General features: G+C 47.4%; 2 protein-coding genes and 1 pseudogene across 4 annotated transcripts; 1 reads left to right on the top strand and 2 right to left on the bottom strand.

Annotated features, from left to right (window-relative positions):
* Positions 1-4,591: 4,591 nt before the first annotated feature.
* Positions 4,592-6,902, bottom strand: LOC100383135 (ARO1-like protein 2). The gene has a single exon (NM_001175801.2). The coding sequence runs from the start codon at positions 6,781-6,783 to the stop codon at positions 4,846-4,848; it is 1,938 nt and encodes a 645-aa protein (NP_001169272.1). The 5' UTR covers positions 6,784-6,902; the 3' UTR covers positions 4,592-4,845.
* A 1,873-nt stretch (positions 6,903-8,775) lies between these two features.
* Positions 8,776-11,161, top strand: LOC100383963 (PLC-like phosphodiesterases superfamily protein). 2 transcript variants are annotated; one of them, XM_008670239.4, is made up of 2 exons: positions 8,776-9,434; positions 9,565-11,161. In XM_008670239.4, the coding sequence occupies exon 2, from the start codon at positions 9,706-9,708 to the stop codon at positions 10,663-10,665; it is 960 nt and encodes a 319-aa protein (XP_008668461.1). In that variant the 5' UTR covers positions 8,776-9,434; positions 9,565-9,705; the 3' UTR covers positions 10,666-11,161. The 2 variants fall into 2 exon arrangements, with proteins under 2 accessions (XP_008668461.1, NP_001170048.1); NM_001176577.1 differs by having other exon boundaries at positions 9,358-10,668.
* A 603-nt stretch (positions 11,162-11,764) lies between these two features.
* Positions 11,765-12,734, bottom strand: LOC103647623 (dnaJ chaperone family pseudogene; annotated as a pseudogene). Its single transcript, NR_160906.1, has 2 exons — positions 12,487-12,734; positions 11,765-12,374 (listed from the first exon to the last, which is right to left on the bottom strand). The product of NR_160906.1 is annotated as a dnaJ chaperone family pseudogene (transcript).
* Between the last annotated feature and the right edge of the window lie 291 nt (positions 12,735-13,025).

The following is a 13,025-nucleotide window of genomic DNA, read 5'->3' as shown; positions in this document are numbered from 1 at the left end:
TGCAAGGTTTTTTGCATCGAGAATATCTATCCTCACTATTGGTCTCATTTCCCTATGGAATCTGTTTATGGAGTAAATTATTAGGTTCCACGAATGGATCTTCCAAGATTGTGCAAGAGATTTATCTAGTTGAACATCTAACTCTGAGTCTTCTAATATGACACTAGTAGATATGCTATTTTTCCCATTATTCCAAAGGCTAAATGAGATACCAATAATAAAATAGAGATATGGAGAAAGATTTCATTCATTTTCCACGCGTAAACAGTCACGAAAGAAAACTAATAAATAATGACGCCACCCATTTAGATTTGTTTTGATGATGATATAAGAGTCAACTATACGCTAAATGACAAGCAACTTTCAAAACGCAAATCAAATATGAAGTTATATCAAAATTAATAAGCACTTCCCTCTTTGCTTCAAAGCATTTCACGGATCACCTAAAGTTGCACTTGGTTAAAAAAAAGAAAGACATTGGCTTAAATAATAATAAAAAACGTGTATTTTACAATCCAAGATAAAGCCATAGACGATCTATACATATGGAAATGGCAATAGATGACTCACGGTATGCTTTAGGCCATGTTTAGAACATTTAAAGCTAACGATTAGATGCTAAACCATCAGCTGACACCCTAACTAATTGTTAATCTAACTACCCTTTCAATGCAACTAACAATTTATTAATTGGCTAACTATTAGCTCTAGAGATTCTAAACAAGACCTTAATCAACCAGCACAAAACAATAAATATATATACTTCGACACTGTTTGGAACCTACCTATAGAGCTAATGGTTTGCTGCTAAAATTAGTTGTAAAGGTTCTACACACCCCCAGCTAGTTGTTAGTGACTCACATCTACCAATTAGTTTATTAGTTGCCTCAACCCAGCTAACAAGTGGCTAACTATTAGCTCTAGATGCTTTAAACACGGACCTAGTCAACATCTCCGTAAAATCTATTATAGCTGTACACACACTCATTTTATTCTTGATTGATTACAAGGATATTCTAGTAAAATAATATGCTGCAAGAATCAACGATGTGTGATGGAACAAAATGACAGACTCACTAGTAACGTATGAAGCACGGCAACAGATCCCATGGTTGGATCACTCTCCATGGGTATCTCAACGGAGCACGGTAACAGATCATGAGTACAGGGGCAACGGATCAAACACGAGGAAGACACCGGCCTCGCTCAAGCATCGTGTAGACGCCGCCTCGCTCGAACGTCGTGGAAACCCTCACATAGCTGCCGCGTAAAAACGCCGCCGTTTCCGAAGATGAACCATCATCTATGTCGCTGGCAACCTCTACTCCGGCAAGCTTCTTTTCGGTTAAGTAGATTTGCTCTCCGCCTCTCTGTTTGTCTTTGTTGCTTTAGAGAGGTCGAAGTGGGTAGATACGTTCCATGTTGGGTATACCTTCACGGCTTCACCAGGAGGTCGAAGTGGCCAACCTCGTCCACCGAGCTCGTCGGCGTGTATGCCGGCACGCACAACTTGCCGCTCTGGTGTAGTAGATTATTGCAATGCACAAGGATAGAACAACAGACTTAATATGACAAAACATCGACAAATATTAAGATTATTTATAGTTGTATAAAAACAATAGATTAATGCAATTTTAAGATTATTTGTCTCATGCGTTTCATGGTTCAATAATAAAGATATTATCAGCATCGCTAGAGAAGGCAAAAGTGAAGTCACGTTCTGCCAATTGACTCATCTATCGATATAAATTACCTACTATAGTATCACATTGCAATGAAAACACTTTGTTTAAAAAAATGTGTCGAGAATTGTATGGCATGTTTAAATTTTTGGAAAGATGACATTTTATATACTTAAATTTGTTGGATTTATTGGCTTTTGTTGGTATATAAGTTTGGGTTTGATCCACATGGAATAAACGAATAAGCATAGTTGTTTGGGTTATAATTCATGTGGAATAACAAACATTGGTTGATTGGTTTAGGAATTTAACCCCACAAGAGATTGGGTGAAATATTTGGATTGAGCGGATTAGCTCAATCCATATGGGGAGAAAAACCAGCCCGGGAAAACATTCCAAAGTGCCGAACAAGACTTCAAGAACACAACCATATCTAATCCAGGGATCAATGATGGACCACCCATACCAATCTGAACATGTTGGCAGTGACGGGTACAAAGGAAAGCAGGAAGAACAGCCCAGATATCGATACTGCAAAGAACGAAGAGTTCCAGCCACGCTGCACGCACTGATTCTCGTCTAGTTCCTGCTGCAGGACCATCTGCTGCTGTGAACAAGAGAGGACCTGACCTGCATGGGGAGGAAAAGATAAAAGGCTGGATTACGGAATCAGATTGAGATCCAAAACAGACGAGTGCACAAAAAACTAGGTTGGTAGGAGAAAAATCAAAGTATAATATTATATTAAGAAAAAACTCAATTAAAGCCCCACCTAAAAAAGGACATAGAAATAGAAGCTAGCCTCCATATATAGGTGTACAATAGGTCGTGCCAAGCTAACCGTGGGCTCACTTCCAGGCCCGGCACGCCTAACCTATCGGGTTGGCACGTTTGGCCCATAGCCCGTCACAATTACCATTAGACGGGCCATGCTGTCCTGTTTAGCACGACGACCTAGCTGCCCGCTAGGCCTATCGAGCTGTTCACAGCCCGCTTCACAGATCACAGTGCAAGACTACAACTCTGTAAATGCAAATGTGCAATATACAAAGTTACAAACCGAGACACTAACACAAATGGCAGATAAGTAAATGAGTAGCGAGTACTGAATATAAATTCACTTAGCTGTTGACCTATTGTTCACGGTTCACCACTTCAACCTATACACAGCACTAAGTCTACAGCAGAGAGCAGATTAGCAGACACAGACACAGAGACAATCACATAGATTAGCTGTTTTCATTACAGAACAACTGAATAACAGAATAAGTACAGCCGCCACACAAATTGTTTTGATCTACCATCAGCCATCACACAAGTTGTTTTCATCACAGATTCACAGTCCACACACCACACTACCACAGACACACACTTATGAGTTATGATTTAAAAACAACACAAAGACCAGTTTAGTAGTCCAACATCCAGAATAGAGAGATGTGCAAAATAGATAATGCCATACAAATTGTAGCCCTTGTGAAGTTATGAGTTGCCTCTCAATGTTTGCTGCCTCGTTAAAAACCTTTCTAGATAAAAACTCATATCAACTACATGAGAAAACTCTAAAAAGTAAAAAAGTACACCCGACAACTCACTCTCACTTAGGCTTAACTTGGTTCAATGGTTCTCCATCAATGAACAAGTCTTCAAACGATGACATAACTTCCTCATTCTCCAAATAACGTTAAGACCGCCCCCACGGTATTATATTAAGAAGCTCAATCAGAGCCCTGTCTGAGAAAGATCACGAAAGCTAGCCCCTCTTGGCCCCGTGCAGCATAAGGGTTCGCCCTCTATAAGTCGGATCTTTACTTGTTCGTTGAGCTCTCTTGGCTCCTACACAAGGATCCGACTCCATAGATCAGTCCATCTCACGTGCACACAACCAGGGGAACAACGAGTGGCATTTTTTAGCCCCATCCTGAAATTTGCTCCGACTTCTCAGGTAGAGGCAGTGCACAAAAAAAATACCGGAAAGGAGAGATACCATAACATGTTTCACGCACGAAAAAGTCCATGCTATCTTGGAACGATGGATCGATCATAGGGAAACAGAAAATTACAAAAGCTCAGCTGGTCCTTGCTGAGACCTTTTTGTCAGCGACGATCAACAGGTCACATAACATAACAACAAACTGATTTTTTTTTTGTTTGGACTGAACAATGAGGCACCTTTTAAAGGTAGCAAAGTTCTAGTCAGGTTAGTACATCACAAGTCAATCTTACATGAAAGCTTTGAAGCAAAATTACTGTTCTTGTACTGGGTATGGAGTGACCTGCATGACAAGAACCAGACAATGCTAGACTTCTCCACATTTTTGATAAATGGCATTTTGAACAGTTCGGTTTCACCGCCCCAGACAATCCAAATACATAAGTACATTAGAAATGACTGGCAGTTGCAAAACTGAACATGTGGTAAAGTTAAAGTATGCTGTTGACTAGTTACAACGGACAGGATTAGAACCTCATATTACACCTTAAGCATAAAGGAATGAGGCACATTGTCAAGAATTGAACGGCAGAACATAACTGCAAGTCTGCAGCCTTCTTTTTCAGATGCTACTTACAAGAAACAGTCAAGCCGAACGAGCATGAGGGCAGATGCAAGGGAAAAAAATTAGGCTCTCAGTTAAAGAAAACTTCTCTGATGGATGAGTCAACAATGTGAAGATCACGATCTCCAACTGAACATGAAACATACAGGAATGGGGTGCATAGCCAACAAGTGAACATAAAACAAAACTAGCAAATTTCTGAATTCAAGTGATACTGTAACCTACAAGAAAGGGTCAAAGAAAACCATGGGGTCAAGTGCACGAAAACAATATTACGCTCTTGGATTTAAGAACTTTTTCATGTTGATGAGTGAAATGTAATATACACGATACATCATTTAGGCCAAAGAGAGCACAAGATGCTAATCTTCCAAAAACTATACCACCAACAAGAGAAATTGGAGTTCTGAACATCCAAGCCTACAAATAAAACTTACTTCCCTATATCAAGAACCCAACCAGAGGTGTGTAACTTCAACAACTTTTGCCATGCCGGGAATAAAAAAAGGTTTAGCCAGAGTATACATAGAAGCCGTTGGATGTATATACAGTACTTGGCCGATCCAAGAAGAACGCCTTAAAATTCCCTTCCCACAGCAGGTAATCTAATAATAGCCTTTTGCGCCTCTGGATTGATACAGCTCCAATCTGATCTTTGCTTCTGGCAACAAGTTGTCTATTACTGGGTCTTGCACCATGTAAGCTTGCTTGGAAGCCCATTCGAGCACCGTGAGGATTTCCGCCTGTGCCAACTCCTCGCTGTCCGGGACATTGTGTGCGATGTAGCATGCAAGGGTGAGTGATGCGATCTGAACCACCTGCTCGCTGAAATACACGAGCTGAACCAGGTGCTTCGCTCCGCCTGCACTGATGATCGCTTTAGTGTGGTCAACGTGCAGGTAATTATCCGTGCACGCAAACTTGGTCAGTGCAATCGCTGCCTCCCGAGAGACATCTGCTTCCCTCTCATCAAGAAGCTTCACCAGTGGCCCGATGATCCGGGTCTCTGTAGCACGGAAGGTTCTGGACAAGCAACCCAGCGAGATAATGCAGGGAATCAGGAGATCGTCGTACTCGGCCTTCTCAACGACACGTAGGAACTGGTCAACAACAGCCCGGGCAGCCGGAGAAGTTGGTTTGAACGCCGATCGTCGGAGGTCGGAATTCTGCTCGGCCACGCAGCAGATCTCCATGAGAGCCATTGCGGAATTATACTGCACGTCACCTTCACCTTTCTCGAGGAGAACGGCGAAGCAGAGCAGAGCCCTTGACTCCGTGATGTTCTTACAGATAGCGGCGTTTCCCTTGGCAAGCTGCCACAGCGCCTTGGCTGCGTTAGCTTTCATGTATGCCTTCGTCTCAGGGTCCTCGAACTCCCTGCCCCTTGTACTCGTTCCTGACAGTGACGCGTTGTGCTGCTTCGTTGCCGCGACACCAGCGTTACTAGTGGATGATATGTTGCTGTGCTTACCACTGCCTCCGTTAGGCTTCGCAGCCATGGTGGACTGCACCAGACTGTGGATCTCGTTCTTGCCCTGGGGAACGTGTCCAGTCGGATACCTCATGCCGGCGTGCTCCCCTGCATCCAGCAAGTCCGGCTGAACCGCAGAGGCGGCGTTGTTCTTTCTGTCCATCAGCACGGAGTGTATCGACATCTTGGACGTGACGGCGTACTTGGAGTGCTCCTGCACCGTCTCGAAAGCGAGGTGGCCGACGAGCAGCCGGATGACGTTGTGCTGCGCGAAGGCGTCCTGGCACTTGGGGTGGTTGGCGGCGAGCTCCGAGACGGCCCAGGCCAGCATGGCCTGCACCTTCATGGGTCCCTCCTTGAGCACCTTGGCGAAGGCGAGGCACACCCCGGCCTGGACCATCTGCTCGACGCACTCCGGGTCGCGGCCCAGCAGGCCGATGGCGAGCGCGCAGTTCTCCTGCCCCTCGAGGTGCGGCTCCTTGACGAGCTTGAGCAGCGGCGGCACGCCGTCCTCCTCTATGATGAGCTTGCAGTACCTGTCATTGTCGCGCGCGAGCGAGACGAGGCTGGCGGCGGCGTCGGCGCGGGCGTCGAGGTTGCCGGTGTAGAGCACGGCGATCTGCTCCCAGATGAGGAAGAGGATGGGCTCGTTCTGCGCGATGGGCGGGAGTCCGATGTGGGCGTCGAGGTCGTCGTCGTCGTCGCCGGCCGACGAGGAGACGCGGAGGAGCCAGGAGAGGTCGCCGACGGAGTTGTCGAGCTGGTTGGTCATCTTCTTGAAGGAGCCCGCGGGGATGATGGTGAAGACGCGGCGGACGAGGCCGTGGGCGCGGCACTTGTCGACGAGGGCCAGCGCCTTGTCGAGCGCCTTCTCGGTGTCGTCGAAGATGCGGCGCGCCGGGCGCTCGTAGAGGTCGGCGCGCGCGGCCTGGCGGAGGAGGCCGGCGAGGCGCTCCACCTTGGCCTTGAGCTCCATGCACTCCTGCCGGAACGTGTAGGCCTCGTCGGACCACTTTATTACCTGCTCGGCGAGCTGGATCGGGCGCGCCAGGATCTGCTTGAGGTCGTCCATCCCGTCCCGCCCGACGACGCTGGCCCCTCGCCGCGGCGGCGCGGTCAAGCAACCTAATGGCGGCCGGCCCCAGGCGCCAGGCCCTGTCCCCAATCCCGCAGCAGGCGGGCTGCTCGATCCGACCTTCCTCCCTGCCTCCTCCGCAGGGTGGGAATTGGGGGAGAACTGGAGGAGGAAGAGGAGGTGAACGGGGGGCGGTGGTGGCAGCGAGTTAATTTGGCATGGTTCTTGGTTTTTTTGGGCGAGGGCCGGGTTGGGCGCGCCGCGCGCGCGCGTGCCTGAGCTGGCGGCAGGCCGCGCAGAGCACGGGACGGGACGGCAGCAACGGCCGTCGCGTTGTCTCTGCGCTACATTCGCGTCGGCTTTGCGGCTTCTCTCTCTCTCTGCGGGGTCAAGTCAAATGCAGCACCGAGGGATGGAAATGGAATCGGAGGGTGGTTGGCTGCCTTTGGCCTTTGCCTGGCTGGCTGCTGGCTATAGTTGTCTGCCTGCCCTGCCACTCTGCCTAGCTAGCGGGCGACGTGCCGGGCTGACTGTTACCACGTGGATCGGTGGATGGAGCCCCTCCTGTCCTGACGCGTGGCCCGGGTGAATCAGGGAATACTGCAACGCTTCAGATCCGGCTGCATTCACCAAATCTGTTTTTTTCCCTATCAATCGTTTCTGATACCAAGTTTCCATTTGACTTCATGTATTCAATGTAAGTATATCGCAAACTTTATGGAGTAGGAGTATATCGCAAACTTTAAATGCACCTACCTTTCTGTTCATGCCGCTTTGGTTTCCGAAATGTTAGGTAGCACGTTGAGTGGTTACAGCTAATGAACTGCCAGTATTATATGTAAGCATTTAGTATTAGCCATCCAGGCGAAACAATCCCATTTAATGTTAGGTGCACATGTGTGTATACAAAACACTTTCGAAATGTTAAAGAAATTACTCGTGTTCAATGATACGCATCTAGGAGACGGTACTGCTATGGGTTCCAGCTTCAACGTGAAGCAATGGTGTACTATAATATAAATCTAAACGGTTTTAAAACTTATTATTTTATCTAAATAGAAAAACAAAACGGTTCTCTAAATGTCTTCTAAAAACTTATGGCTTCAGCGTTGTGATTTTCTAAAGCTTCTAATGAACTGTTTCATCAACTTCACCGGATTTTCCAAACAGGGCCTACACATATAAAAAAAACATTCGGAGTGCAAAATACTCCCTTGGTTCAAATTTATAATTCGTTTGAATTTTTTATCCTAAGTTTAACTGGTTCATCTTATTCAAAAAATTCATAATTATTGTTATTTTTTGTTGTGATATGTTTAGCATATAATATATTTTAAATATGACTTTGAATTTTCATTTTTTCTAAAAATTTGAACAAGACGAGTCGTTCAAACAAATTGTAATTTACAACGAAAAGAATAGTGTTTTACACGGTTATAGCACTGTATTATATACAGCCAGATTAACTATTTTGGCTCATTGTCCGAAGCAGTGATGAAACTAGCAAGGACATGTCAAGCCGACGGTCTTGTTTCCATCCAGAGGTCCACCATGTCCACGAGGATCCTTGCTTCCATGTGCACTTGTCGTCGGCACCGCACCGGGCTGCACCACGCCACCTCGTTGTGCCCTGGTCCGGTACGGTGACCAAATTAATCCACCTTGCCTCGACCATCATCGTCGGCGAAGGAGAATGAGGCCAAGAGGGCGCAACACCCGATGACCGACAGGGCATTTCGTGCTAGGTGCAGTGCAGACACCATGGACATGCGACCTTATTACCAACACCCAGAGCACCCATGGTGAAGGTGACGCGCGAGCTCTCAACTCTGAGAACGCTGCACAGGCCCCTAACGCCGTAATCCACAACATTTCTTTCTTGGACGATATCTCAATATTGAATAATACTCTCGCCCTTTGCGAAATACGCTATGTCTAGATATATGATTGAAACAATACATTTTCTTTTTAAAAAATCAAACGTCTTATGATATTCAGGCTTCCTGAGTCCCACAGAGAGAATTCACAAAACAACACTGGTTTGAGAAGACGTTAAGAAAATAACGTCGGTTTCCAAGCAATTCGTAGAATAGCACTGGTTGTTCTTTTTTCAAAAACTTCAACCATTAGTATAAAAACTACCCCCGTCTCATAATATAGTTTTAAAGTTTAATTGTTAAATCTAAACTTCCTTTTTATAGAACATCTAGGTTTATTGATATGTTTAACACTATTCTTAGTAATATAAAAATAGTGCTCATATATTTGCATGCATTTACGTCGTCGTGGCTACTCTGCGGCAACAAAAGTTTGCTGCATTTGCTTGACAAATTATTGCGCCAACATGGAACTGGAAGAACCTTCACCTCTCCAGGTCGCCAATGGCATCGCGTGTCCGTCCATAATGGCATAAACCGTGTCCTTTTGGCTTGTGGACTCGATTCCGTCACCGTCTCGCCATAAATAAATAAATAAAAACTACCCCGCCCATGCCCCGAACGAACCAGTTAACCTCTCTCTAGTAGTAGTGATTTTGGGAAGGGAAAAAAAACTGTCGCCTGGCCTGGCATCAACACCATAACGCCAATCGTAGCATCCAATTCCAATCCAAGGAAACCGAAGTCTTTTTGGGAGAAACCGCAGCGGAGGTGACAAGAACACGCCGTCCGTCCCTTCCTTCCTCCTCACCGCTAGGGCTCGATCAGCCGAGCGCCCGAGCATGCATGTTGTTGGCTAATCACACGCATTGATATTTTTCTTCCTTGTTTGTGTTGCTAGCTAGCAGCTATCAATCAATCTCGACGTCCAGGTCCAGGTCAGAGCTCGAGGCACAGGACCCTTTATTTATCCATCCATGGCTGCCCCCCAATAGCAGCAGCGCTGGCAACAACGGCAGCCACCAACCCGGTGGACGAAGCCATGGGCGCCTTCTTCTCGAAGCAGGTGGACCGGCGGAAGCTGGTGGCCGCCGAGAAGCGGGCGCTGGCGACGCGGCTGTCGTCGTCGGGCGACACGTTCCCGGGGTCTGAGCACCGGCCGGCGGACCGGAAGCGGTGGATGGCGGAGCTGGGCGCCGGCAGGCTGCGCGTGCACCAGGTGGTGTGGCCCGGCACGCACGACTCGGCCACCGACCGGATCGGCGTGCCGTTCGTGACCCGCCCCTTCGCGCAGTGCCAGTCGCTGTCCGTGTACGAGCAGCTGGCGCTGGGCGCGCGCGTCCTCGACGTGCGCGTCCAGAAGGGGCGCCGCGTATGCCACGGCGTCCTGGCCACGTACCCCGTCGACGTGGTGCTGGACGACGTGACCAGGTTCCTGGGCGAGACCGAGTCCGAGGTGGTCGTCCTGGAGGTGCGCACCGAGTTCGGGCACGAGGACCCGCCCGAGTTCGGCAGGTTCCTGGTGGAGAGGCTCGGCGAGCACCTGCTGATCCCGCAGGACGAGGCGGTGTTCCACAAGACCGTCGCGGAGCTGCTCCCGCGCCGGGTCATCTGCGTGTGGAAGCCGCGCAGGTCGCCGGCGCCCGGGCCCGGGGAGCCCCTGTGGAGCGCCGGGTACCTCAGGGACAACTGGATCGACACGGACCTGCCGGAGACCAAGTTCGAGAGCAACCTCAAGTTCCTGGGGCAGCAGCCGCCGGTGGCGGGCCGCGGGTTCTTGTACCGGGTGGAGAACACGGTGACGCCCAGGCCCGACAACCCGGTGGTGTGCGTGTGGCCCGTGACGAGGCGGATCCACGGCTACGCGCGGATGTTCATCGCCGAGGTCTTCGCCAAGGGCCTCGGCGACAAGCTCCAGGTCTTCTCCACCGACTTCATCGACGGCGACTTCGTCGACGCCTGCGCCGGCGTCACCAAGGCGCGCGTCGACGGCACCGCGTGACCGCGATCGACGGACCAGGGGTACCCGTACGTGTTCCCGATTTGATTAGGAGATGCCCGGGGCTTGTAGAAACTAGAGGAGTCGCCGCGATTACAGGCAGGGGTCCGTCTAGGCACAGTCAGGAGTACTATGTAGTGTCGCATGTAGTTATCGAGAAGTATGGCCAATGCAGCGTATAATAGGCTCTAAATTTTACACTATAAAATTTAAACATTGAATTAGAATTAGACTCTATTTTATTTATTTTTAAACTAAAAATTATTTAGTATTCTATTATTTTATAAAAAAACATTTAAATTGTCATCCAATACTACCCTCAAGTGTACACTCTAGACGTGCAGTATATTTTTTACATACAAGATCCTGTGACTGTGATTGGTATTATGGTATATGCCATACACGTATTCATTCACGCGTAATGTGTGCGTCCGTGTGTAGTGATGAATTGTTCGTGGGAGCAAAGGAATAAAGAATTTTCACAGGTTGTCATATACAATACTAGTCTTCGAGTGATGGCAATAGAGGCATTTTAGCGTTTCAGTTGGAGTATAAAAACGTTATTTTCCAGCATTTTATGACGACTTAATGAACAACATGATTGACATGGCATTGATAATGTTTATGGCATGGCAAAGTGACAAGTTGCTTTACTCGTACATGGACACTGAGCTCAACGGCCCACAACTAATAAATCAATCACGAGGGGCCTGCAGGGATCAACAGTTGGCAAAACACAAGCCACATGGCTTCCCACTTGATTCGGGTCCCCATCAATCAGCCAACACGCTACTTCTATGAGTGGCAATCAACCATGATTTAAATGTTTCTTCATAATAAGTCAGATTCTTAAAAAAATTAGTTCAAAAATAAATAGAAATATAGTCTGATCATAATCTGATTCGATTTTTAAATTTTATGTAAAACTAGGTCTATGCCCGTGCGTTGCTACGAGTGCATTAAAATGCATAACAATGTTAGTGCCAATGTGCCATTATATAGGAACTAATCTTTAGTAATACTGTACTCTTGTAACCGAAGTATCATCAGATCAATATAAGCGGGTAAACTCAATAGTCGTCCAAAGCGAAACATCAAATTTGTCGCAAGATGCCTACTGTTGGGCGCACTGCACCCTTTGCCCACCACTTGGCACATCATCATCCTCGTCGTAGGCCTCCTGGTGCTGCTGCTGCCGCCTCCGCATCTCCTCTTCGATGTTCACGTCGTAGGGCATCGTCTCCTCGCACTCGTCCAGCTCCATGTCAGTGTACTGTGATACTGGCTTGGGCGGGAGAACAACCTCCAGGGCCTTGCACTGCTCCGGGCTCAACGAGTTCGGGAACTCCACCGAGAAGTGGATGTACAGCTTGCCCTTCATGAAGGGCCACTGATACATGGGCATGCCTTCATCGTTGATTGTCTTGAAAGAACCTGCACAAATTTAAAATAATCAATGAGCATTGGCCAAATCACGAAGGCAGAATCATAATCATACGTCAGAATCACCCACCAGGCTTCACAACTTCGCCAGGGTTCGATTTGATCAGCAGCTGCCTGTTATCCAAGTGAGCCAGAACAAACTGGAAGCCACACAGAGATTCAGTCAAGGTCAGTGTGTGCTTGTGGAAGAGGTCATCGCCCTTTCTCTTGAACTTGGGATGCTCCTTCTGCTGGAGAACAAAGATGATATCTCCAGTGGCAGTATCAGGCTGCACACAAGCACAAGATAGTTAGAACCCAAGGTTGCACACATTAGTTAGAACAGAAGTTTAGTTTGTGCCAGAGGAATAACTTTAGAAATGAGGACTAAGGAGTCATTACCGCTTCATCAGCTTCGCCAGGGAATGTGATCTTCTGCCCGTTCTGCATACCTTTCTCAACTACCACTTCAAGAACTTTCTTCTCCGGCACAACTTTATCACCTTTGCATTGTGGGCATCTATCCTTATCGCTGATGGTCTCTCCAGAACCCTTGCACTCATTGCAAAGATGTTGCATTTGCTGAATCATTCCAGGTCCCAACTGCCGGATTTGGACCTTGAAGCCAGAACCTTGACAACCAGCACACCTCGAAACACCATCATAGCAACACTGGAATAACAACATATGGGATAAATCATTCTAGGAAATCAAAACGCACTACAGATCAGACAAGTAACCACACTGTATATAGATAAGTCATAAGCAGTGTCATAAGCAGAATGTGTGTATTCACATCTTTCAGGACTAACAAATTAAGGGATTCAAATCAGTTATCATATTTTCAGGATCAGTTTGACAATTCGAATGAATAGAGACAACTACAACATTCAGTTCAGGAAACCGAACCATGCATGTGCCTATTCACAATTCAAGGTCAG

Source organism: Zea mays, chromosome 2 (genome assembly GCF_902167145.1).
Source record: "Zea mays cultivar B73 chromosome 2, Zm-B73-REFERENCE-NAM-5.0, whole genome shotgun sequence".
Lineage (NCBI taxonomy): Eukaryota > Viridiplantae > Streptophyta > Magnoliopsida > Poales > Poaceae > Zea > Zea mays.
This window is presented reverse-complemented; position numbering and strand designations above follow the sequence as displayed.